The sequence below is a fragment of the Panthera tigris genome, chromosome B3 (genome assembly GCF_018350195.1).
Source record: "Panthera tigris isolate Pti1 chromosome B3, P.tigris_Pti1_mat1.1, whole genome shotgun sequence".
Classification (NCBI taxonomy): Eukaryota; Metazoa; Chordata; class Mammalia; order Carnivora; family Felidae; genus Panthera; species Panthera tigris.
Window position 1 is genome coordinate 3,220,145 of NC_056665.1, and position 26,219 is coordinate 3,246,363.

Below are 26,219 nucleotides of genomic sequence, written 5' to 3' on the forward strand. Positions count from 1 at the left end.
TCTCTTACCAAATACATGACTTGCGGACATTTTCACTCATTCCGCGGGATGTCCTGACGCTTTCCTGAGAGTGCCCTTTGCAGCTTGAAAGTTTTTCAGTTTGAAGAAACCCATTTATCTACTCGTTCCGGTTGGTACTTGCGTCCCGAGAAAGTATCGCCTAACCCAAGGTGACAAAGAATTGTGCCTGTTTTTATGCTGAGGGTTTCATAGTGTTAGCTTTTAAATTTAGGTTTTCAATTCGCTGTGAGTTATGTTTTGCATATGACCTGAGGTAGGATTTCCACTACGTTTTTTCACAAGCAGATGTCCAGTAGAACTAGCCCGTTTGTGGAAAAGATGATGCTCTCCCCCCTCGAGTCTTTTTAGCACCCTTCTTGAAAGATTATGCTTTATAATTTAAATTTTTTAAATGTGTATTTATTTTCAAGAGTGAGAGAAAGAGAAAGAGAGCGTGAGCAGGGGAGGGGCAGAGAGAGAGGGAGACGCAGAACCCAAAGCAGGCTCCAGACTCCGAGCTGTCAGCACAGAGCCCACACGGGGCTCGAACTCACAAACCACGAGATCCTGACCTGAGCCAAAGTCAGACGCTCAACCGACTGAGCCACCCAGGCGCCCCTTGAAAGATTACGTTTTAAAGATTTATCAATGTTGACACCAGTAGCTCTAATTTATTCATTTTACTACCGTATAGTATTCAAGGAGATGAATATATTTTCATGGACTCCTTCTCCTGCTGAGAGGGATTTAGGTTGTTTCTTTCACATTTTTTTCCCCTCTCACTTTTAATCTCTCCCTCTCCCCTTTGCTTTTTATTATTACAAACAAAGCTGCATCATACATTCTATTAACTGTGTCTCTGCTTTGATAAGAGGGCCACCCTCATAAGTAGAATTTCCGGTGTGGGGGGGCGCCTGGGTGGCTCGGTCTGTTGAGCGTCCGACTTCGGTTCAGGTCGTGATCTCACGGTTCGTGGGTTCGAGCCCCGCGTCGGGCTCTGTGCTGACGGCTCGGAGCCTGGAGCCTGCTTCGGATCCTGTGTCTCCCTCTCTCTCTGCCCCTAACCCATTTGCATTCTGTCTCTGTCTCTCTCAAAAAAATAAACGAACATTAAAAAAAATTAAAAAAAAAAAAAAGAAAGAATTTCCAGTGTGGGGTGTCACGAGGAACCTGACACACAAGGAGACGTGAGAGCAGACACTCGGCTTAGCTGCACCTTCTGATGCGCTTGATGAGAGAGAAAAACAAGCAACACAGAATGCACAGGAAATCATAAGATAAAGGATGTTGTCACTAAGCATGGAGACTAGAAGAAAAAGCTACCCAGCTATTACGATTTATGGGTCATTTTTCTCAGATGAGCTTTTCCTTTCTTACCAGAAGGTGGCAGAGAGGACACACTTTCAATTCTTGCTCCATGTTTTAGAAGAAAAAAAAATTTTTTAAGAGCAAGACGAGTACTCTTGCAACGTAAAACATCTAACTTTTAAACATCCAGATTTCCGGATTTCAACAGTTAACTTTTAGGGGCGCCCGGGTGGCTCAGCCGGTTGAGCGTCCGACTTCAGCCCAGGTCACGATCTCACGGTTCGTGAGTTCGAGCCTCGTGTCGGGCTCTGTGCTGCCAGCTCGGAGCCTGGAGCCTGCTTTGCATTCTGTGTCTCCCTCTCTCTCTGCCCTTCCCTCTCATGCTCTGTCTCTGCTCTGTGCTCCGTCTCTCCCTCTCAAAATGAAGTAAACATTTAAAAAAAAAAAAAAGCCTAACTTTTAAACATCCAGATTTGAGGTTCTAGTATTTCATACAGTTATTAGAAACATCACCTAACAAAGAGCAGAGACCATGACTTTTGATGTCTATATACATGAATAAAACACACTTGGATTTAATAAAAGACTATCAATCTGTCCGAAAGGTACGAATAGGTGAGCTCATTATAATTAGCGGAAAATATTTTAAGGGCAACTGAAAAACAAAAGGAAAATTTATACCTGCCACCGGTTCACGGAAGCAGTCTCAGTTTGCAATAGGAAAATGTAATTTTGTGAAGCAGGGTTCAAGTCTGTAAATACGCTACTGCCCTCGTCTGTAAAATGAGGGGCTAGACGCGATGCAGCCCAAAGTCCCTCCTTCCACTAACATGGTATATTTCCTACCGTGGAGACGAGGGTAGGAAGGTCCCATACAAACTAGTGACGGAACTGCCTGGAAAGCCCAAGTTTTCTGACCCTTCACCAACTCCCCCATCGGTCTTTAAAAAGGTGGCTCTCCATAAAAGGCTCAGTTAGTATGGCTTCTGCCCTTAAGAAAACACGGTAAACTCCCTGCAGGTTTATTTGCAATGGCACATAGCTCACAAAGAGGCGGTTTTATTTGGAGAAGGAAAGGACTCCTGAGGAGTCCCTGGGGTCCAGTCCACAGGGGAAGGCTGCCAGGTAAAAAAAGACCAAATGGGGCAGCTCCCAGAAGGGGGAAGCAGGGAGCGGGGAGGTGGAGGGGCGCTCCCAGCACGGAGTCTCGCCCCAGCCCAGCGGGTGCAGCAGGGAGGGGCAGAGGGGCTGCCGGGTCGGGGGCAGGTCAGAGATGGCCCACGTGCCCATGGTGCCTGGCCCAGAGAATAAAACCCCCCTGGAGTAAATGGTCTTCGCGAAAACACTTGCCACTGGACCCAGCCCCTGACTTACGACAGCAAATAATACACCACGACGACTTTTAACGGCTCATCCCCCCGGATGCCTGACTTTAAACTATTATGGAAGTAAGACATTTAGGAATAATGTTAAACGTGGAGGTTTCTCTTAATAGAAGTCAGATCTATTTTGCAGAACCTTCTGCAGGTGTAGGGCTGTAGAAACTCGAGCCGTTTGCGGCTTGGCAACTGCAAAGTTCCGTTCTGCTTTTCTCCTTGCCGAGGCCAGAGAGCGCCGGCCCATTCTGTAACCGGTGGCAGTGCTTTGCCAGAACACTCGCATATTTGTGGGTGGAGTCAGTTGGGAGGCTGGAGGGAGTTTTCAAGTCTGTGTAAGGCCAAACACCGCAGGGACTTCCAAGGGGTGAAAAATAATACCTTGGGGGTTAGCAAATTTCCACTGCTTCTGGAGCCAAATATGCAGGTCTGGAAACATGGCAAGGAAGGGACCATTACAGGGAGGGAGGGAGGCGGACGCGTGTGTCCTAGGCTCCCTTCCCTCCATGCACGGTCACTGTGTTACCCAGAACAGCGCAAGGACTCCCCGGGTCACCCTGCCTATCGGGGCCGCCGCCTAGTAAGACTCATCCCGAGTGGCTGTACCTGACAAGAACCTGGAAAGAACCTGGAAGAAGCTAGAAACGAGGGAAATACGGTCGTCCTGGCAGTGACTCGATGCCCAAGCTTATGCTAAGTCATCTTAAAACAGATCTTAATTGTAAAGGGTTCACAGGTCTCCCTGAGAAACTGATCAAAGTTATTCACACTGACCCCCTCAAACGGACACGGGTGTCGTACAGAATGCTCGTCTCAGTTTGGGGATGCGTGGGCCCAGGTTAAGACTTAAACATCTGTGATTTAAAGAGCAAGAATTAAAAGACATCAAGGCAAGGTCAGACCGAAAGTGTTATTTCTATTAAGGAACGAATAAGTCAGTCGGTTAGAAAGAGGGCTCATCTGCCAGCTCAAACAAAGCGCAAGGAGCCACCGAGGCACAGACCGGTTCACGCTCGCGTTAGGACAGTCCACAACAGAGAGCGTCGGCCAGGGGACCTTGACATTCCCACCCCCAGGCCTGGCCTTGCCTAGCTGGAGGATACGTCTGACAATTTCCAACAAGTCCCCTCACTGACGCTACGCTCACCCAGCAGCCCCACGACTAGAAGCTGGCCTCCCGTGTAGGTCCCGTGTTCCAGTCTTGCCAGTGGGAACATGTCAGTGTGCCAGGGAGGCACAGTCCTCCCTGGAAACCGGTCAACGGGCATTCCGTTTTACACACCGGGCTCCTGGATGGTCTCGCCCTTGAGAGATCTCCTGTCGGTGCCCTGGAAAAGCAGACCTCTGAGCCACTCAGGCTGAGGTCGAAGATGCCAAATTGCCAGTTGGCACCTCCCGGCAACGCTGGGCTGGCCATGGGCACCCCCCCAGCCCCCAACGGAAATGCCCACACTTGCCTTTCACAGGACAGCGGATTGTCACGTTTGCTTGCAGGGGTGCCTCTACGGTGCCTCCAACCACAACGGACAGATGGCTGTGCTCCCGTCTGCTGGTATTTCTCGCAATAGCCAAGATGGCAGGCGCCTCTTAATTCAAAGGGAGCGGGAAACGGTGTTAGGTTCAGGCTCTGCTCTGGGAAAGCGCGCGGCGTTGGGTAAACTGAGTTGAGCTCTTTGAGATCAGGGGCAGAATCCAGCTCTCTCTATATCCCTCATGGTGTCCCATTAGGACGTGCACGCACACACACACACACACACACACACACACAGCCTGGGGGTGCTTAATGCACAGATGGACAGGCAGAGGGATGGATGGATGGATGAAGGCACTCAAAGAGGTACCCACAGGTGCACTGCCGCAACCATATATATGCTACGAGGCTATTCTGGTTTTATAAGCAAAATTGAGGATAAATGCCTCTTCAACAAATTGAAAGACAAGGAACTCAGAAGTTCCTAAGAAGCCAGGAAGCCACGGCAGGGCAGGGACACGTCTCCGACGCACAGGATGAAGCACAGCTGGTCAAACACACCAGCGCTTGCGACCAGGTGACTCCTTCTCTGGAAGGAAAACTTGGGAGAAAAAAACTCGCATACAACTTGCATGGAAAAATAAGCAAAGACAAGGTCGCCAAGAACCAAGAACCCGCTCAAGGGCTTTTACTTCCCTGAATTTTGAGGGGCATGGACTTTTAACAGCTTCATTCCTTAACTCACTCAGGAGATACACTTTGCGCCTGAGCAGAACAAGAGGACAGGGTGCTGGCTGTTGAGCTGGAAGAAGGTGCTGGTTGCCCAGGCGCCTCTCAGGAGCCTGCGAGGGTCAGGGAAGACAACAGCCCAGAGGGGGTGTTGACAGAGCGTCCCTCTCCTGGAGAACGGCCGCCACGAGTGCCTTCTCTACTCCGCCATTAGCGTGTGAGCTGCTGGAGGCGAGGGTGTGTCTGCTTCACCTGTTTTGTCACCTGTGCCTGGTGCCCTCAAGAATGGCATTTTCGTGGACTGTTTGGTCACCACGTGTTCAGGAGCCAGAGGACATGCTCTCTCAGGAACCTGGATCGTCCTGGGACGGGCTTCAGGGGAGACTTGTCAGCCACAAGGGGGACTGTCATTCCTCCCAGGAATTCCAGAACCTGGGGACAGACGCTTTCTGGGAAGAAGCTGATGCTCACAGGAGAGAACAACCCAGGAGGGTGGGGCAGAGGATCGAGGTCTGAAGGCCCTGCCTTGGGAATGTAGCCAGCGGAGGAAGTCAGGCCTTCTGCTTCAAGGAGCTGTTAAAATCAAGAGGTCGGACCTTCTCCGTGCGGAGCTATGGTGCGCCTGCTACCGCGCTCAATGCCTAGCGGTCTGCGTGCTGGATTCTAATGCCTGCTACTGCTCCTCTCCTCCGCTCAGTCCCTGTGAGCCACAGATGCCAGGGCCCATAGGGCGGAGGGCTGGAGGACGGGTCTCGTTCCATTTTTAATCCCAGAACAGGAGCTCGCCGCAAGGAAGCCCTGCTTACGACTTACCACCTAAGAGTGTTCCTTTACAACTGAGCACATTTTCATACTAAAACGACACTGTCTGCCTCCCGCGAAGACAAGACACTAATTTATGGTTACGACTTCCTGAAACCGTTTCTAAGGTTTGGGAGCTATGCCTTTGGAGGTCCACGGTCATCTTCAAAGGATAATTGTTCTCTTTCACTGACTGGTGGCATTTAAAAAAATGACAAGGCCCTACTATCCACACTGCTAATTAAATTCTCATTCATTCCCAGTTCTCGGAAGGCGAGCTTGAAAGGAGCCGTTTTCAAGACTTGGTCCACAAGCCGGCAGCATCCGTATAACTTGGGACCGTGTTAAAAATATAAGCTCTTGGACCCCTTCCAAGACCTACGGCGTCAGAACCTCCAGGAATGGGGGTGGGGTCCTAGAACTCTGTGTTCTGACAAACCACCTGCCCTCAGGTGCTCCTGCTGACCTTTGGGAACTGCTGCTCTACGGTTTTATGTTAAAAACGGAAAAAAAAACCAAGCTCGGGTTTGAACAACGGGCATTACCTGCATATAGCACAGAAGACCTCTCCGCGTCGGAACCCAGACGATTAGCTACGGAGCATCCATACATCCCTTGTTCTTTCTTTGTCGGGTTCCGGATCTGCATCTTCCCCATTCCATCCAAGATGATCCTGCAGAACAGTTAGGAAGGGGTGCATTCATTTAATGTACCTCACGGCCCCGGGACCCCGGCACGTCGCAGGGAAAGACTAGGACATCAGACTTTGGGCTGGCAAGGATCCTGCCCGTGAGACTGGAGGGTGGAAAAGGCTTCTTCATGGGCTTGATGGAACTCAGCGGCGTGGCAGCCGGATGGTGCTTGGACAGCCCGTCTTCCTGTCTCACTCTGCGTGAGTGTGGACTTTGGAGGGTGGACACCATGCTTGACCCACCACGTTTTCAGAAAGACGAACTAGCAAGCCTCAGTTGGCAGGATGTTAAACCCTCATTTTGGGCCCAAATCCTCCCTCGTGGAACCGCAGGTGTGGATTTTTCGGCTTGGATTTGCACCCCGGAAGGGCGCAGGCTGTTGGTTAACGCTGCTTGGCTCTAATTGCTACCTCACTACCGCCGCAGGAAGAAGTCAGGGGAAGCGGCAACGCTAAGGCCGCGTTATCCGGGACTTTGAGGATGCTGTTAAGAATCAGGTCTACACTGCGAGAGCGCCATATGGCTTCCCAATTACTGGTACCCATAAACACCTGCAGGTAAATACCACGAGGACCCCAATGGGTCAGGTGTATCCTGACAGAGAAGGGGATTATTCAGGGAATGGAGAACGGTGCCTGTTCTGCTTTATTTTAATTTTTTCTTAATGACTTGAAGCTGCTTCTAGATCACCTGGATCGGTAGTCCGTGAGCTGTTTTTTCCCTGCACCCTCCCACTTTCCAGATCTTAGCAATACGGGCTGTTCTGACCGCTAAATGCTGTGTTTCTTCATGAGCTGAGCTGGGCCACTCCTCCATTTCCTCTCATTTCATGGTGCTTACCCTATGCTCCAGCCATAATGAACCTCTAACAGTTTCCAGAACATTCCATGATCTTTCATCACCCCGAGCTTTTGCATACGTTGTTCACCGTATTCAGGGTACCCTTTCCCCACCCCCTCCTTCTGGCAAACTCCAACTTACCCACTGAATCCTGGATCAAATATAATTTTCCCTGTAAAGCTTTCCCCAATACTCCTAGAGTTATCTTCTCCCCCTCTGGGCTCCTTCTGCTCTGGTTCATATATTTATTTGATGAAATATCTATTTCTTTCCACCAGATTGTGATCTTTTCAAGAGCAGGGACCAAATCTTATTCACAGCCGTGCATCTGCAGAGCTTGACACAGTGACAGTTGTACAGTGAGTTCTCAGAAGCCTCCGATGACCGAATGTATCAACGGTCACGATACAACAGCACAATGGCACAGACTGTGCATCCAAATGCCTACACGCTTTCTTTCCTCTCATTGGAGAGCAGCTCTCAAAAATATAATTCCATTTCTGAGTTCCTTCGACTGAAAAGTGAGATTCCAAAAACATATCTGAAGGTGAGAGCCTTTGTTACATAAAGGGAATTAAATGCAAGTTGAGCAAATTAATCGGGTAAGTTTGAGGAAGAACATGGAAATAAGAATGGATCTTACTAGTTTATTCTGTTAAAAACTTAAAAACTTTTAATAGCCATATGGAATTGCTTCTGTATCAAACAGCCGATCCTTGAAGTCTGCAGAAATACATTGGAGCTGGAAGTACCGTGTCAAAACTTTTCTTCCGATGACCTCCGGGAGTCTCAGGCTCAGAAGCTCATGGTGATTCCATGCGATCAAGTCACACTACTTAAAATCAACTCAACAAACATTTACTTGAACTGGCCACGCTCTACCGCATCCCTGAAGGACATGTGTGGCCATAAGTGAATCGATCCCTTCATCTCTCTCAGCCACTGCTTCCTTAAATGTGTAAAATTAATCTTTTTTTTTGCTGTGTTGACATTTTCACTGCTTAGTAAACACAGTGGTGGATGCGATCCTGGCACCAGGGTATGCCATTCGTCCCTGAGCTCTTGACCAACACACACTTAACACAAAAACAAAAATGACAGTTTCCCTTAAGAATGTCTGAATGGAGGGGCGCCTGGGTGGCTCAGTTGGTTAAGCCTCCAATGTCGGGTCAGGTCATGATCTTAACAGTTCATGAATTCGAGCTCCCCGTTGGGTTCTGTGCTGTCAGCTCGGAGCCTGCAACGTGCTTCGGATTCGGTGTCTCCCTCTTTTGCTGCCCCTCACCCGCTCATGCTTTGTCTCTCTCCCTCTCTCAAAAATAAATAAACACTAAAAAAAAAAAAAATTAAAAAAAAAAGAATGTCCTGAATGGAAGCAGGGAGACTTACTAATTTTACAAAATTTCACCCCTCAAGTATATATATTTTTAACATTCTGTATACAAAACGGGAAGTATACACAAACACTTCTGCGTGTTTCAATTCCTAGCTAAACTAGCCACTTTTTTCATGGAACCCCATTTTTACTTAAAGAACGGCTCTCAGACAAATTGATTATTCAGACTTGAGTATGTGGCAGCTATTTTTAACAATTTAACTAAATTAAGCTGGCCAATTCAAGGAAAACAACTGACAGTATTTGTTGGCAATGATCAAATTCGAACTTTCAGGTGAAAATTGAAATTTTGGAAAATTAGTATCCTCCACCGTGAACTTGACATTTTCCCAAAACTCAAAGACTTCTCTGATGGGATGAGTAGTTGATACTGCAGAGAATATATACTTTTTACATTGTACAAGGAAATGCATCAACATCTGAAACACCTCTATAAACTGGTGAGCCAATATTTTCCGAATGACCAATGTGTGATATTATAAAATCATGTGTAGGTAAAAGATCCATTAAAAGTGCAAGATAAGGGGTGCCTGGGTGCCTCAGTTGGTTGAGCGTCCAACTTCGGCTCAGGTCATGATCTCACAGCTCGTGAGTTCGAGCCCCATGGCAGGCTCTGTGCTGATGCCTCAGAGCCTGGAGCCTGCTTCGGATTCTGTGTCTCCTTCTCTCTCTGCCCCTCCCCCACTCGCACTTTCACTCTGTCTCTCAAAAAAATTAATGTAAAAACATTTTTTAAGTGCAAGATAAACCATTTTTCCATTGTAACACAGTAACAAAATTTCATTAATATGGTTTTAATTTTTTTTTTTAACGTTTATTTATTTTTGAGACAGAGAGAGACAGAGCATGAATGGGGGAGGGGCAGAGAGAGAGGGAGACAAAATTGGAAGCAGGCTCCAGGCTCTGAGCCATCAGCCCAGAGCCTGACACGGGGCTCGAACTCACGGACCGCGAGATCGTGACCCAGGCCGAAGTCGGACGCTTAACCGACTGAGCCACCCTGGCGCCCCGCCATTAATATGGTTTTAGATTCGTCAGGCAACTGACATTTAAGAAACTACCCCTTGTCCAGTTTTAGTGTGGTGTTAAAGAATAGCCACAATGATCTGAAAAGGCTATAAAAATTTCCTTCTTTTTCCAACTAACATGTCTTTATGAGGCCAAATTTTCTCTATAAACTTGAATTAAAACAACGTATCACAACAGATTTAATGGAGAAGCATTTAGGAGACTCCAGCTGTGTTTTATTAAACCAGACATTAGAGATTTGCAAAGATATAAAACAATGCCATCGTTATCAGTAATTTTTTTAAAAATATTGCTTGTATTTGTGTAAAATTGTTATTTATGTGAACACATGGACTTCTTACTGTTATTTCTTTTATTTTTTTCCTCTGATTTTGATTTTATTTTTTAATGTTTACTTATTTTTGAGAGAGAGCATGAGTGGGGGCGGGGCAGAGAGAGAGGGGGACAGAGGGTCCGAAGCAGGCTCTGAGCTGACAACACAGAGCCTGATGTGGGGCTCAAACTCAGTGAACCATGAGATCATGACCTGAGCCAGAGTTGGACGCTCAACCGACTGAACCACCCAGGTGCCCCCTTAAGGTTATTTCTAAATGGATTAATAAACAGACACTTTAAATGTTTCTTTGTTTTGATTTCTAATATGGTAAATATCGATAGCTGTAACTCACATTAACAGAAACCCTCTGGGCTTCTCAGAGAAGTTTTTAAAGTTCTTTAGGTTCAAAAGGGTCCGAAGGCCAAAAGATTTGTGAACTGCTGAGCTAGTTAGTTGATCTGCAAACTTTATTCCACTTCGAAAACTTCCTTAACGCTCTTGTGTCCAGAGTTCCAGGGGGGAAAAATGAAGAAGTTAGATTTGCTCTACCTTTTCGTTCTAAGAGACAGCCTAATAATTTATTATAAAAACTTGAGTTTTACCTAGATTTTTTCTGATATTTCCCATTTTAGGCTCAACACACTAAAAGACACGATAAAAATAAAGTCTGCATTTTTAAAGCACCTTCTGGGTCTGCAAAACAATTTAACATCTGCTGTTTTGTTTCAACAATCCCCAGAGGCAGCTTGGGCTCTCTGAATGCAAATAAAGGGAAAGCAAAATGTCCCCCATCCTGTGTACAAACAGCAAGACTTAGAGACAGTGAAGGATACAGAAATGTATTAATATCTGCCGTTCCCGGCTCTTTTACGTGAAATGAAGGAAACGTGATGTGTCTGTGCTGACGTGCAGGGTCACGATACAAAATCTATGACTTGATATAGGGTTCCGAACATCTCAAAAACTTTGATCCTTATTTTTTGCAGTGATGGCAAGAAATTTTATGACACAGAAAACGACTTCAGATTCTCAATCCTTCTATTAAGGCGATTCTTTGCGTGATACACAGATGCTGGAAGCGGTGACAGTGTTGAGGAGATCAAGTCCCTGGTTCCACCGGCCAAGAGTTAGTCTTGGGATTCTGTTGCTCAGTGACCTCATCAGACAACCGTTAACCCCTGCCCTGCCAACTCTTGTGAATGCCAACGAGGTGCCCTGTCTCCTAGGTAGAGAAAGGCCCCGTTGAGTTCTGCTTTGCAGTGCCTACGTAGTGCGGGGTTCCTGCAAGGGTGATTACTTTTTTGAGGCCTTCTATCGATTTTATTTCCTTTTTAGAGTTTATTTATTTTGAGAAAGAGAGAGAGCGCGAGCACACGAGCGGGGGAGGGACGGAGAGAGAGAATCCCAAGCAGACTCCGCGCCATGAGCACAGAGCCCAGCGCACGGCTCAAACTCATGAAACCTTGATATCATTACCTGTGCCAAAATCAAGGGTTGCCACAGTGCCACCGGGCGCCCCATATTGATTTTATTTTTAAACATTCGGTGCTCTGCGAAGAGAGAGTCTATATGTGCCGAACTTCGGTCTGACTCTACCCAGTCTTGTATCAATCACCCCTCCGTGACAATGATCGGGATAGTACGGCTTAATTTTTAAAATTCCAGCCTGTATGTGAAAAACACGTCCTAACACGTTTTTTTTTTTTTTTTTAAGTTTCTTTCCTAAAGAATCCTGTTGGACACACATTCTCAGGAGAAGGAATTTGAAAACCTTTTCAAGAAAACTGGGATGCCCATTAAGAAGGTATGACAAACGGAACGCTGTGTTCTTTTACTTACTTTTCTGAGGGTTTTAACAACGCCCCGTCCTTGGTCCATGTATAGGTGGCCTGAGTGGGGGTGACGGGCTCACACAGGATGTTGATGACCTCTGTCCTTTTTGTAATGTATACTGTATTTCCAATCCTCGAGTTTACCGTTTTATTAAATGAAACCGAGGTGGGCTGCCTTTGCCTCAGGAGGACAGGTCCCTTTGGCTGGAATGTCAGCTTGCCTGAGTTTCCTGCATTCGAGGCTTGGGGCACACTTCCTGTTGTCCCCCTTAGCTGAGCTGCGGGAGGCACCCCTTCTTGGACGCCCCTCCATGGCGGATGCCCTGGCTGTGCCTTAGCGAGCTCGGCCACCAGCTGATAGATCACCTGGGACGCAAGGTCACCACTGACCTCCTCGGTTTCCATGAGCTGACTCATGTTCCTTATCAGTTCGTCAAACTGGGCGGTCTCCATGCTGTATGCTCCCTGCTTAACGGCCGCTTCAAGCTGCTTATCCTTAAACTCCCAAGAGTGGGGGTTCCCCGCAGAAGTGCCACAGTGGCCCAACAGCGCTCTCAGGAAAGGCTGGTTATCAGCTTGGCCGTTGTCCGGATAAGGCTCATTTTTGTGACCCCACAATTGCCTCATTTTCTGCCAGGTGGCGCCCAAGCTATTGGGGTCGTTGTGGTCCGTCCCAGGCTGGTCCCTCACATGCCCTCCGAGGGCCGGGGGTGCCACCAGCCTGTTGTCGGCACCGATGACCTTCAGAACAATGGTTTCTCGGGCAGGACCTGCGATGCACTGGTACATGCCGATGTCGGGGGCCGCGAGGCTGTGGATTTTTAGCGAGCCTGACTTGGTGATGCCGAGCCGCTTGGAGTTCTGCAGACAACGGCCATCCTTCTCCCACTGGATCAGAGATTTCTGGAATCGTCGTACTGGGCATTTAATAATCACAGACGTGTTGGGCAGCAAGTAGGCCCTGCTCCCAACGGTCAGGTTAATGCGCTTCTCCTCCCTCGTCTGAATGTAGACTCTCTGGACACCGAGGATCTGGGGCCCCTGCTCACCAGGTTTTGTCTCCACCTCTGGCTTCATTTCTTCAGGGGAAAAAAAAGAAAGAAAAGAAAATACGAACAAACATCGCAATCATAAAAGCTTTCTGACAGCAATCTTCCAAGGCTGATACGAGTCAACGGTTGTATTTTCTTTCCTCTTTTAAAACATCTGACAAGTAGAACACAAATAACAGTATACACAAACATGGAGTACTGCAGCAGCAAGGAACACAAGTTTGGATGAAGGGCATGAAAACATGTAAATTATTTTGCAAAACCCTGGGGAGCTGTGACGTTAAATGTTTCCATCGATAAGGGGATGTCTGATATTTTGGGCCATCACCACCCGGTAGGTATGAGCCTTTGGGGAGTTAATATATGGCTTGGCCAGAGACACATCAGCTACGGGAGAGAAAGGGAGAGTGGAGAAGTGAGAGAAAGCATCCTAAGTATCTTAAGGTGACTATGAGGCTGGCCAATGGCAGACAACTCGAGTGGGTCCGTTAAACTAGCAGGGCCCGAAGAAGCGCGTGGTCTAAGAAGAAAAGAGAGAACGGGCACTGAGTTTGGATCTTAGCTCTGCCACTCGGACAAGTCATTGGATCTCTCTGATCCTCAATCTTCTCGCCTAGAAAACGTGGGCAGGGGACCTGGGGGGCTCAGCCGGTTAAGCATCTTACTTCTGCTCAGGTCATGATCTCGAGGTTCTTGAGTTCGAGCCCTGCGTTGGGCTCTGTGCTGACAGCTCGGAGCCTGGAGCCTGCTTCGGATTTTGTCTCCCTTTCTCTCTCTCTGCCCCTCCCCTGCTCATGCTCTGCCTCTCTCAAAAATAAACATTAAGAACAATTCAGAAAACGTTGACTAGTGCCAGTGCCTTCATCAGAGGCGTGTGAAAGTCTGGTTGGGCATTCACACCAAATGCGTGCACAGTAGTGGGCACACAATACACTCTCACATACGACCACTGTGGCCCTGACACCTGACAATGGGAGGTGTGGCCAGAAAGCAGCAGGGCAGTGCCAGAGGGGATGAGACATAGGGCTGGCTCTAGCTTGTTCCTGGATGTGGCCTCCAGTTAATGGCCGCGGGCCAAAGAGAAGGCACCTTAGGTCTCTCCTTTGGAAGAAGAGCCCGCAGGAAGGCCTCGATGTGTCCCGGGGTGGCTCGGAAGTGAGGGAGGGGTGACGTGGGGGGAAGCCTGGGGCCTCTTTGATGATGTACTTAGGTCCACAGGCACACAGAGGATTGGGAGCACCAGGGAGTGATAGAAGAGACTGGACTCTGGTCAGAGGTATTGCTGGATTCAGGACATGGGATTGGGGGCCTCATTACCTTGAAGGATCCCGGTTAGGGGTCCTCCTGGCTGAGGCACTGGCAAGGAAACACTAGGAGAAAAGTCAGAGTAGGTCTCCACTTAGATGGCCCTCTCAGGCCTGACCCTGGTTTCCCAGAATAACTCTTGGAGTCCTCCTGGGTGGCTCATGAGCCCCGTTAGGGTCTAGCTGCTAGCTGGGCTGCGGCGGGACCAGTGCGATCAGGAAAACAACAGGGGCGAACCCACAATTTCTGTGGCAGAGGATGTCCTCGGTGAGGGACAGGCATAATGAGCTTGCATGCGAACCCCACAGAGATGGAGTCAGCAGGTCAGGACTTGTCCAGGGCTCTGCCCGTGGATGATCGTCAGCTCGGGTCTAAGTGGAACCGGACGACCTGCCACGCACCCTGCCTTCCCCACCGGATACAATCTCCACAGAGGGTGTCAAGTTCACCCCAGCCACAGAGGTGTTCTTTCAGTTGGTAGCACAGAATTTTGAACGTACCGTTGTTCAACCGCGATCAAAACCAGGCAAAAAAAAAAAAAAATGTATGGATTCACTGGTAGGTTTACGGCTCATCCATTATTACAGGCAGAGATGCTGTCCAAAACTCAACAATGTGCACAGCAAGGGTGCCACCAACCAGAAGCGACGGCGGCTGTAGCACTGGAGTGGGGTCCTGCTGTCACACTACTCTCAGAGTGTTCCCTCCATCATAGTTAGATTATGGGGAGGTCAGGTGGCTCCTGCCTGCGGAGCTCTCAAACTTTGTGGCCTGCTAGAAACATCCATTATTATTATTTTTTTTAATCTCGATGCCCTGGGACCCATCCCCAGAACTTCTGACCTATGGGGAACAGCCTGGGCCCTACGAATGTTTTTAAGCTCTCCAGGTGCCTGAAAGATGCAGCAAAGTTTGAGAACCACTGCCCCCACGCCTGCCACTGGGTGAAACCAAGGCAGCAGAGAAAGGTGTTCCTGACCCCACTTCTTTTATTGAAAGACAATGTGATGGGATGTTGCTGGTCAAGAGGGAAGGAGAGACAAGAGGCAGCAGCCATGTTTTCTGCGCGAACCCTGCCAAAGTCTTTATGACATGCGGAGCCTTCTGGAAGAAGACTTTAGGGGGATTCCTCTCTGGCCTCAGCCTCAGGAATCATCACACTTAACTCTGAGGGATTAGTTCACGTCCTGTCCGACGACTGTAGAACGGTGTCGTGGACCAGCCTGCTTTTTCAAGATTGCTGTTACGGCGACAAGTATGGAGCCAAATCTGTGCTCGTGCATTAACAGGAGAGTCCAGTTCAAGCCATAATCATGTATTAGCCTTGTCTTCCTTTCTTATTCCTTAGATGCTTCTGGTTTTACTTATCTGGTCATGTTTTATAAATACATAAAAGTGGCCTATTGTTGTCACAAGGCCGGGTATGTATGTGTGTGCATGTCTGCCTATATATCTGTATATCTATCTATACAGAGCCCTTACAATTATTTTAAAGGCCTATTTGAACACCCTGTCTGGTCCCTGGTCCCTTGGAGGTGGACAGTGGAAAAGATGGATGTGCACATGGATGGATTCAAAGTCACAACACAAACTGGGGCAACGTCAGGGTTTTTGTCTTGTTTCGTTTTTTTAAGTAGGCTCCATGCCCAGCAAGGAGCCCCATGTGGGGCTTGAGCTCCCAACCCTGAGATTAAGGCCTGAGCTAGATCAAGAGTTGGACATTCAACCGACTGAGCCACCCAGGCGCCCCTAGAGTCAGGTTTTTTAATTCAGGCACCGGAGGCGTGTGAGGAGACTATTTTGGGGGTAGCCGTGCTGCTAAGGGTGAGGTCACAGCTTGGACGTTCCTGCACTTCCTGGGACGCAGAAGCCCACGTGGAAAGGAAGCACGTCTGTGTAGCTGAATGGTGGTCTGAAGGGATGATCTGAGGCTGGTATAAACCCACACAGTCCCCCGATGCTCTAGAAGCAAGCATGGACGGGGGTTCTAAGCACCTTTAGGTCCACTGGTGGCCAGATGTCCCTCAGCTGAGCCCTAGGCTTAAACTAGATGGGGCCCTGCCTCCTTCTAAGACAGCCTGGGGAGCCTGCAGGTGTTGGGCGGCATTCGGCCTTGGTGAGGAACCCGCCCAAGTGGCGGGTGAGCCACGTGAGGGCCAACTGCTCCCTCTGGCTGCCTGCCCATCTGCTGGAAGGTAGGTGGTGTGGCCCCAGCCGGTCCCATCCTAACCCTGCTGTGGCAAGGGGTCACGCTGGGTACAGAGCATATTAGGAGCAGGTGTGCCTGGGGAGCGACCCGGGGTTCACGCCCTGCCAGGCTGCCGGGTTCCACAGCCTGGACCTGCTCTCCTGTTGGGACTCCCGTGAGTTCCTCTGGAGAAGTGCCTGGAGCGTGACGTCATCGGACACGGCGTCTGGGCGAGAACTGGTCTGGCCTTGGGCGACTGCATCCTCCTGCACCTGGACACACCCCTGAACTACAAGTCTGGCCCGGCCTGATCAGGTACGAGCCTCACCTGCTGCGCAGAGAGTGGCTTTCTCTTCCTTCTCTAAGCTTTTCCTTGGGTGGCCCTGCGGATGCAACGAGCAACTTTGGGCTGTCTAGTCTAGCTGCTCTGGTTTGTGCACTCTGTCTATCAGGTCTCGTTTATCTGGTCTAGTTGATCACATCTCGTCTATCAGGTCTTTCAGTCTAGTTTACGGAGGCCTAGTGTATGAGCCCCGGTTTGTCAGTGCTAGTTTATCAGGTTTAGTTTATCTGCCTAGCCTGGACCTCTATTCACTGCTTCCCAGAAATCTCTTTCTGGTACCTCAAGTTAAAGCATTTTTTTAACGTTTATTTATTTTTGAGAGACAGAGACAGAGCATGAGCAGGGGAGGGGCAGAGAGAAAGGGAGACACAGAATCCCACGCAGGCTCCAGGCCCCAAGCTGTCAGCACAGAGACCAACACGGGGCTCAAACCCACAGACCGCGAGTTCATGACTTGAGCCAAGGTCGGACGCTTCACCGACTGAGCCGCCCTCAAGTTTAAAACATTAGAATCTAAACTCATTATGTCTGCCTCCCATCCCATCCCAGTATCCTCCTCTTCCTGTGCTCCCTGAGTGAATGGCATCACTTTCCCCCAGTTACCCCAAGTCAGAAACCAGAAAGTCAGTGTGAGGCCTCCCTGCCCAGCGGCGTGCTGGCCCTACCTCTCACGGGCTCTCAGGTCAGCGAGCTTGTTGCTACCTGTCCCCAACTCTGCATTCAACCATATCACATCAGCAGCCGGAAGCCAACCACGATGGTAGTCCTCGCTGGGCAGAAATCAGCAAAGATAACAAAGGGTTGCTACCCTCCCTCCTCACCACCCTCTGCCCCAGAGCTGGCCGTTAAATGCGTGCAAGCACTCTCCCCTGCCCTTGGGCCGTGGCCCCCAGCCCCAGGTACTAAGGCGGGATGTCTGCGGCATCGTGGGGCTCCGCCCTGGCACTCTCTCACCTAGAAACTGCTAGAGTCCCACCCCCAGACTCCCAGCCTGCACCCTCGTATTTATCCAATGTATCCACATAGCTGTTGGAGTAAATGAACCAAAATAAAACCTGACCGCCTCATCTCCTTCTTGGATAAAATCTAAACTTCTTAGCATAGAGTCCCAACACCCTCTACAGCTACGTTCTCAAGCTTTCTCTTTTGTCATAACCTTGAACCTATGTTCTAATCTCACGGTATTTCTTACGGTTTCCCCGGACATACAAGTCCATCACCCCCTACCTTTGTCCACACTGCTCTCTTCTCCCAGATTCTCCTGTGTCCTCCCCAGTGTGGGTCTGGAGAATGGACGCCCATCTTTCAGAACTCTGCCCAAGGGAGCCTCCTCTGTGAAACCTTTCCTGACCTCCCCCGCCCCCCCCCCCCCGGGTGGCATTGGCCTTCCACATTCTATCACGGCACCCATGGCACTTTCCTGGTCTCATTTCTCTGCGCAGATTTCTCTCCCACTGGACCACGAGCTCTTAATCACAAGAGAATGTGTCTTCCGCTTTGTATCGTAACATCTGAGACACAGCAGCACTTGGTGAATGGCTGCATAAAGAATAAGGAAATGCTGTCATCGTGTGTTCTATGCTAGAGTCCAAGGTGTGTGTGGGAGGCGGGAGAGCTAACAAGGCAGAGCCTTGGGAGAGGGAGAGAGGGTCTCAGGGAGAGACCCTGAGCTGCAGAGAAATGAGTGTGTTCGAGACAGCCCTGGGAAGGGATGGGGTATATACGCTGTCTGCCTGGCTGTCTCCCCCTGCCCCAGCCATCCTGATCTCAGTACTTTGACAACAAATACGAATCTGTTTCACCAAAACTCAGGAACCCTAGAAACCTGGAGCCATAATTAAAAAAAAAAAGTCTAAAATCAGGGCGCCTGGGTGGCTCGGTCGGCTCCGGCATCCGACTTCTGCTCAGGTCGTGATCTCGCGGTTCGTGGGTTCGAGCCCCGCGTCGGGCTCTGCACTGACAGCTGGAGCCTGCTTCGGTTCCTGTCTCGCTCTCTTTCTGCCCCTCCCCAGCTCATGCTTTCTCTCTGTCTCAAAAATAAAGAATGTCAAAATAAAATTTAAAAAGTCTAAAATCAAATACTACATTTCCGTTATGGTTTTTCCCCCCTTCAGATCCCTAATTAGAAGACAAGACTTCCAACGGCAATACGAAGAGAATCCAAGTCCGGGATATTTGAAAAGCGTCTCTACGGGTAGAAGTCATGATAGGCACTTTGGGGGGGCCTCGATGGAGAAGTCCAGGGCTACTGTGTACCTGCCCCACACAAGCACCCTGCACCCTCCTGGGACAGAAGACACAAGTTGCTCTGTCACAGCGTGTCCTGTCTTCAAAGCTGTGACAGGAATTAAAGGGATGGCATTAAAAATAACTAATATTTTGAGCCTTCAGTCAGCATCTGGCATTGCTTCTAAGCACTTTATAGGTATCACGTCTCAGAGCAATCGTACAAGGTAGATGCAATTTACTATTCCCATTTTGCAGATGAGAACATAGAGCCTGGCAGAGATTAGGTAACTTGCCTGACGTCACAGGGCGAGACAACGGATGGGATTGTAACTCGGGGGGTTGTATTACCTTCCAGAGAAGGTTCCACTGAGAAAGATCGTGGGGGAAGGCAGGGTTTGCGTTGGTCTTTCAGGAATAAGAAGAATGTCAGTTGCTAGATATGGCGGGAGAAAGAATTCTAGCAAACGATCAAAGTCTGGAGTGGGGGGAGGCAGGGAATGTAGGGGGGACCCAGGCAGGGGTATAACCGGACCGTGTGGTGCTCAAGACATCTCTCCCACCCGCCCTCCACCCAGCTGCCCATGAACACGGTCAAAATGAAGATCAACAAAACTCATTCGTCCAAAGAGGATGGGCTGGGGATGCCTGGGGGGCTCAGGTGGTTGAGCATTGGACTCTTGATCATGACTCTGGTCGCGATCACGCTTCGTGGCCTCAATCCCACATCAGGCTCTCCTCTGACAGGACAGATCCTGCTTGGGTTTCTCTCTCCCTTTCTCTCTGCCCCTCCCCAGCTGACGCTGTCTGTCTGTCTCTCTCTCTGTCTCAAAAATAATAGTTAATGGGGTGCCTGGGTGGTTCAGTCGGTCGAGTGACCGACTTCAGCTCAGGTCATGATCTCACAGTTCGTGAGTTCGAGCCCCGAGGCGGGTTCTGTGCTGACAGCTCGGAGCCTGGAGTCTGCTAAGGATTCTGTGTCTCCCTCTCTCTCTGCCCCTCCCCTGCTCACGCTCTGTGTCTCTCTGTCTCTCAATAATAAATAAACGTTAGGGGCGCCTGGGTGGCTCGGTCGGTTAAGTGTCCGACTTCGGCTCAGGTCATGATCGCGCGGTCTGTGAGTTCGAGCCCCGCGTCGGGCTCTGTGCTGACAGCTCAGAGCCTGGAGCCTGTTTCGGATTCTCTGTCTCCCTCTCTCTCTGCCCCTCCCCTGTTCACGCTCTGTCTCTCTCTGTCTCAAAAATAAATAAATGTTAAAAAAAAAATTTAAACGTTAAAAATTAAAAAAAAAAAAAATAGTTAAAAAAATAAACAAAGAGGATGGGTTTTACTTAAACGGGAGGCACCAGTTAGGATGCTTAGCGAGAGGTGGGGGCTTGAAAGGGAATAAAGATCACAGCACAGGTGGACTCCGTCTTTCTCGTCTTCAGGCCCCTTCCAATCATGCAGGGGTCGGGCCCACAAAGAAGACCACACCTTTCCAATCTTGGGGGGCAGATGGGGCAGAAACGAGGTGAAGGGGGGCGGAAAGTCAGAGGACATTATGGCAGATAGGCCTTGCTATTCCCAGTGGAATAAAAGACGAGTCCATCAACAGAGAAGTGGGAAACTAGGAGTTGCAGTAGTTAACAGAGAAATGGGAAACGCAGTAGTTAACAATAGCTTCCATGGTGAATGTCTAAGGACTTCTTAGGAAACACGGGGGAAAAGAAAAACACTCGATGCCCAGGTAAATCAGCATGAGCACGAAGAATGTGATGCTATTTCCTTCAGCAAATCCTAGTAGCTCAGACCGGGGAACCCAAAGCCAAACAAATATCACCTGAAAAGTAAGGCCGCGGTTGAAGTGAGTAGGTGATCGAGGCGGGGGGTGCAGAGCGAGCAAGAATACTGCAGTGAGGCTTTAACCACTGCACGTGACACCCTGGAAGCTACGTCAAGGGCAGAGTTGGCGCTGAGCGCAGGGTGGCGGGGGGGGGGGGGGGGGGGGGGGGGGGGAAGCAGGGAAGGCGCCAGACCGCAGGGGTCCGGAGGACCCGTGAACCCCGGAGCGCACCTCCTGGCTCCGGGAAGAAGAGGATGCCCCATCACGGTGCAAAGGGAGAAACCAGATTTCAGCAAGCAAAGGCCACTGAGCACAGGTGATGGCGGGAGCCAGGCCACGGAGCAAGCGGAGGCCCCGCTGGGGTGAGGCTGGGAGCGGGCGTTCCCCTCCCTTCTCTGCTTTCCATGCCCCACGCGTTTGGCAGGCCAGGGAATGGGCTGGGGAAAGAGAAATAGGGCATTCACCGTCCTTTTGCTTGCTTTTTTCGCAAGCAATTTTACCCTGCTCTGCGCTGCACGCCGTGATAGTTTCTAAGTTCACCTGCACCACGTGGCACGCCACATGCTGCGATGATCTTCGAGGAAGCGCCTGGACGCCTTGAAGTTCACTCTCCTCGAAGGCAGCTTGCGGTCTAAGCACACCGCCATATGCAACTGTCCACAATTACTAAAAACCAAGTCGATAAGCACTTTGAAGGACGACCCTGTGCCCTAGGCCACAGGCATTCTTAAATTCCAGGACACGATGGAACTTGGAGTCTCAAGAGTTTGAAAATCTGTTCTCAAGGAATTCCCAAGGAAAAAAGTTAACGCTGTCTATCAATCAGCATAAAGAGGCAGCTAAGAGTGTGGACTCAGGAATCACACAGACCTGTGGTCAAACAGGCCAAGGCGTCCAACTGGCAGCTACGGGTCTTTGGTCAAGCCTCATACGTTCTCTAAATCTTGGGTTCCTCATCTCTAAATGGGAATAATATGTGTCTCATAAATAGCTGGGGGCTGAATGGCTTAGTGCATGTGAGGAGTTCCAACCAATAAATGCTCAATTAACAGCCAAAAAAAGCCTCCACTTCTTTTTTTTAAGTTGTAACTGTTTTTTTTAAACTTTATGAGTTTCTCCCAGAAAGTTGTGGGTAAATTTGGATTTTATATCTAAGTTTTTTTTTTTCCTTTAAGCAGCATGAACATAATAGTTAATTTCTGATTTTTTTTTTCTTACCATAAGCTCAGGAGGGTACCTGAGGTAATTAATATTACTTTACAGGTGAGTCATTGATCACAGTGAAAAACAAAGCAAGAAACAGACCCAGAAGCTGCACAGTCCTGGCATGGCTTTCCCCCTAGCTCCGAACTCCACCTCTCCTGGGGTGGTTATTTTCATTTGCTGTAGGGCCAGCCCCCAACTCACTTGTTACCACCCATCGTCCTACCTGGAACCCACAGATGCATGTGTCAACATTCTCTCATCTACACTGAAAATACAGAGGAGCGTGACATATGCATATTAGCTTTTGGATGTAATGAAGCTACCCTATTAAGTCTTGAGGCTGAGCTTATCATTTAGAATTGAAGCAGTGTTTCATGTTTTCCTTGCTGGTTTCAGATTACAGTAAAACCTTGGTTTGCGAGCATAATTCATTCCAGAAACATGCCTGTCGTCAAAAGCACTTGCATAATCAAAGCGAAACTCAAGAGCCATTGGCTCAGGTATCCATCACGTGACATTCGGCATCACGTCCTACTCGTACTGTCAGACATCGCTCGTTTATCAAGTTAACGTTTACTAGAAATGTTTGCTCGTCTTGCGGAACCCTCGGAGAACAAGTTACTCACCGCGGCCCAAGGTTTTACTGTACACACAAGAAGGGATGTTCCACTCTCACTAGAATGGATCCGAACGCATCCTCGGCGAAGGAAACCGGAGACTAGTTTGGCTTCACTTCTACAAGGAATACTCATGAATTAATCATAAGTGGAAGAAACCGTGGTCAAGCGAAGGAAGAAGGAAGTATAAACCCAAGCGAGGCCACAGAACAGAGGCCATCTGTCAAGGTGGGTGGACATACTAAGGCCGGCTTGCCTTACAACTGTATCTCCTACTCAACATTGCACCGGCTGCTGCTTACAGCAATTCTGAGTTCCGCTTGGTCTGCTTTACCCACAGATCAGCAATGTGCTGCTTTACGGGAAAGGAAGCCATCGGGACGAGAGGAACAGCACGGGCACACCCAGCGGAGCGTGGCCTCTCCATACTTACTACTGCAGGCGGGCATCTGGCAAGATCTTACGAGAGGGGGCCCTGGGAGATCTCTGCACATCACCTCGCTGAGGGGGACGCGCCGGCCCTTGGCGGTCAGCCTCTGACACACCTGCTTTCTTCGCTGGGTTCCAACGCCGCAGCTGACGGAACACTGCAAGGAGAAGTGTGCACCGGTCACCTTGGGCGTCAGCCGACGGCGCCGCCAACAGCCGCGTCTCCACTGGGACAACAAGAGGGGCTGTACGTGCGGCTGCCGGTTCCTGGGCGCGAACGCCTATTTTTTTTTTTAATTTTTTTTTTCAACGTTTTTAATTTATTTTTGGGACAGAGAGAGACAGAGCATGAACGGGGGAGGGGCAGAGAGAGAGGGAGACACAGAATCGGAAACAGGCTCCAGGCTCCGAGCCATCAGCCCAGAGCCCGACGCGGGGCTCGAACTCATGGACCGCGAGATCGTGACCTGGCTGAAGTCGGACGCTTAACCGACTGCGCCACCCAGGCGCCCCGAACGCCTATTTTTTTATTTCTCTGTTATTTAACTCAGGTATACGTGGCACATCATGTTACATGAGCTTCAGGGGTACAACACAGCGATTGGACGAGTCGATCCGGTACTCAGTGCTCACCACGGCAAGTGCTGTCCCCTGCCGTCACCACACAAGGTTCTCATGGTGTCACTGACTGCATTCCCTACGCCACACTTTTCATCCCCTCTATTTTTTTTTTGATTTATCTTTTATAATATGGGAAGTTTCCTCCTCTTCTTCCTTCCTTCCTCCTGAGACGGCAATTAATTTCCAGTAATCTCCCGTCATGAGGATTTTTTGGCATTGTGATTGACATCTGACTTATTTTTTAGCTATTTATTTATAAAGTAAGATAATTGTGCTTTAAAAAAAAAAAAGATACATACCCACAACCAAGACTTCAAGAAATAAACACAAAAGGAAAGGTTTTTTTTTTTTTTTTAAACCGCTCAAACCACTTCACATAAAGTAACATTAATATTTGGTCATCCACGTGTGTATAACATTGATATTTGATAATCACTGTGTGTACATGCAATTTTAATTGAAAAATGTAATGCAGTTTCATTAGGTGTATTAGAAAAAAAGGGAACTAAAGTAGAATTAAAAGAGATGTTGAGGGACGCCTGGGTGGCTCAGTCAGGTAAGCATCTGACTCTTGATTTCAGCTCAGGTCATGATTTCATGGTTCGTGGGATCGAGCCCCCAGTCGGGTTCTGTGCTGACAGTGTGGAGCCTGCTTGGGATTCTCTCTCTTCCACTTTCTCTGCCCCTCCCCCTCTTGCACACTCTCTCAAAATAAGTAAACCTAAAAACATTTTTTTAATAAAATTAATTTCTTAAAAAAAAAAAAAGGTGAATGTCTGACCTTTTTTTTTTTTCACCCTGGTAATGAATTCCCAAAAAGACCCCTCTAATGTTCAGAAAGAAAATTAAAAAAACAAAAATTGAAGAAACCAACAAGATATTTAGATGATTATTTTTAATGACACGTTTGGACTTAGGAGAGTATCTACTGGCCAGGAAAGATGAGGAAATAAACCCGTTCATTCCTGCCACCTCTTCCTTCCAAACCTCCAGGCAGCATTCACGATGCTGTCCAGGTAACGTCAGGGCTTCTGACATGTACATTCTGTTCTGAGATGTCATTGCTGACTGTTCTTTTTTTTTTTTTTTGATGTTTATTTTTGAGAGAGAGCACGTGTGATACAGGGAGGGCAGAGAGAGAGAGAGAACCCCAAGCAGGCTCCCCACTGTCAGCGCGGAGCCTGACGTGGGACTCAAACCCACGAACCATGAGATCATGACCTGAGCCAAAATCACGAGTCCGACGCTTCACCAACTGAGCCACCCAGGCGCCCCATTCTCTTTCATTTTCTGTTCCATTTGTCCTGTTCTTTTCAGAAATTCCAATGGGCTTGGGTGTGATCTCTCTGTCTCCCACATCCATCACTGCCTCTGAAAACCAACTTCACATCTGTACTCTTTCTCCTATCCCTGTACGCGAGTCCTTCCAGCCTGCACGCGGTATCTCGGTTTTCACTTTAATTTTGTTGTTGCTTGTAATGTAACCTTGTATTTCTGCTCTTCTGAATTTTTCTTTTCTGTTGTTTTTCCCCCCATGAATGTTCCAGTTATCTTTCCTTCTCCTTTTGTTGACCTACCACCTCCTTTTGAGCTCAAACCTAACTTTAAAGCCACCTTCCGCCCCGGACGCCATGACTGTAATTTTCTTGGGAACACAGACTCTACTTGTTGGAACATCCCAAAGATGTTACCACCGTTCACGTGACCGCTGCTTTCTGTTCCCTTCCCGGAGACCTGATTTCCTCCTTCGCCTTCAATTCCTCGCCCCCCCATCCCCCGATGGGGATGCCTAGGTTTTAGGCTGGAGTCACGAGTGCAGCTGTTTGGGAACAACACGGGCAGGGGGTGAGCAGTTTCCCTCACTTGTGTATGACGCTCTGGCACCACGATTTCATTTCTGCTGCCTGCGTGCCTGTTCAGCTCTTGGCGTTCGAGTGGCTGGCGGGACTCCGAGAACCGCCTCTTCGACGACCGGCTCCCTGTGTGATAACACGGCCACCACACGCCACCTCATCTCTGGCCGCCCTCCTGGGCTGGGAGGCCTGCAATGCCACGTGTCCTTCGGCGCCACCTGGCCCATGGTTCCGCAGGGACACAAGGGCAGCTCCGGGTCTAGCCCTCGTCTGTTCTCTGTAGTCAAAGGACTGTTGAAATGGGCCTTGGAGGGCTGTCCCGCGTCCTCCCGGGGGGGATCTACACTGCACTCGGCGCCTGAGGGATTTCTGCCAGGCTCCCTTCTCGTTTGGGGCCAGATTTTACAGTCTTTGGCAGGTGCGTTCCATGATTTACAGTTTGGGATTGTGGCCACTTCATTGTTCACTGAGGACGGAGTGTTCCCTCTCTTCCATTCTCTTTGTGGGTTTTATGTTGAGTTTCAAAGGAGGGGAATGCAATTTTTTTTAAAATCCTTGATGGGGCGCCTGGGTGGCTCGGTCGATTAAGCGTCCGACTTCGGCTCAGGTCATGATCTCACGGTCCGTGAGTTCGAGCCCCGCGTCGGGCTCTGTGCTGACCGCTCGGAGCCTGGAGCCTGTTTCGGATTCTGTGTCTCCCACTCTCTCTGCCCCTCCCCTGTTCATGCTCTGTCTCTCTCTGTCTCAAAAATATATAAATGTTA

At 49.2% G+C, this 26,219-nt stretch overlaps 1 protein-coding gene and 2 long non-coding RNA genes across 11 annotated transcripts in view; 2 read left to right on the forward strand and 1 right to left on the reverse strand.

Moving 5' to 3' along the window:
- Positions 1 to 26,219, reverse strand: part of ADAMTSL3 (ADAMTS like 3) — a 353,112-nt gene that overhangs the window by 52,610 nt on the left and 274,283 nt on the right. For 7 of the 9 annotated variants that reach the window (XR_006218331.1, XR_006218332.1, XR_006218333.1 and 4 more), the window contains exons 20-23: positions 22,986 to 23,139; positions 11,798 to 12,869; positions 6,231 to 6,358; positions 4,142 to 4,270 (exon numbers count right to left, since the gene is read on the reverse strand). Coding sequence is in view for 5 of the 9 variants with exons in the window: in XM_042987917.1 (XP_042843851.1) it covers positions 4,142 to 4,270; positions 6,231 to 6,358; positions 11,798 to 12,869; positions 22,986 to 23,139 (1,483 nt within the window). In the remaining 4 variants the exon portion in view is untranslated. Of the gene's footprint in view, positions 1 to 4,141; positions 4,271 to 5,390; positions 5,458 to 6,230; positions 6,359 to 11,797; positions 12,870 to 22,985; positions 23,140 to 26,219 lie in introns of those variants that run through there. The other 2 variants (XM_042987919.1, XM_042987920.1) reach the window with 2 other exon arrangements.
- LOC122239353 lies at positions 11,101 to 19,049 on the forward strand. Its single transcript, XR_006218335.1, has 3 exons — positions 11,101 to 11,247; positions 11,673 to 11,762; positions 18,793 to 19,049. It is a non-coding gene; the product is annotated as an uncharacterized LOC122239353 (long non-coding RNA).
- Positions 13,856 to 15,455, forward strand: LOC122239354. The gene is made up of 2 exons (XR_006218336.1): positions 13,856 to 14,118; positions 15,147 to 15,455. It is a non-coding gene; the product is annotated as an uncharacterized LOC122239354 (long non-coding RNA).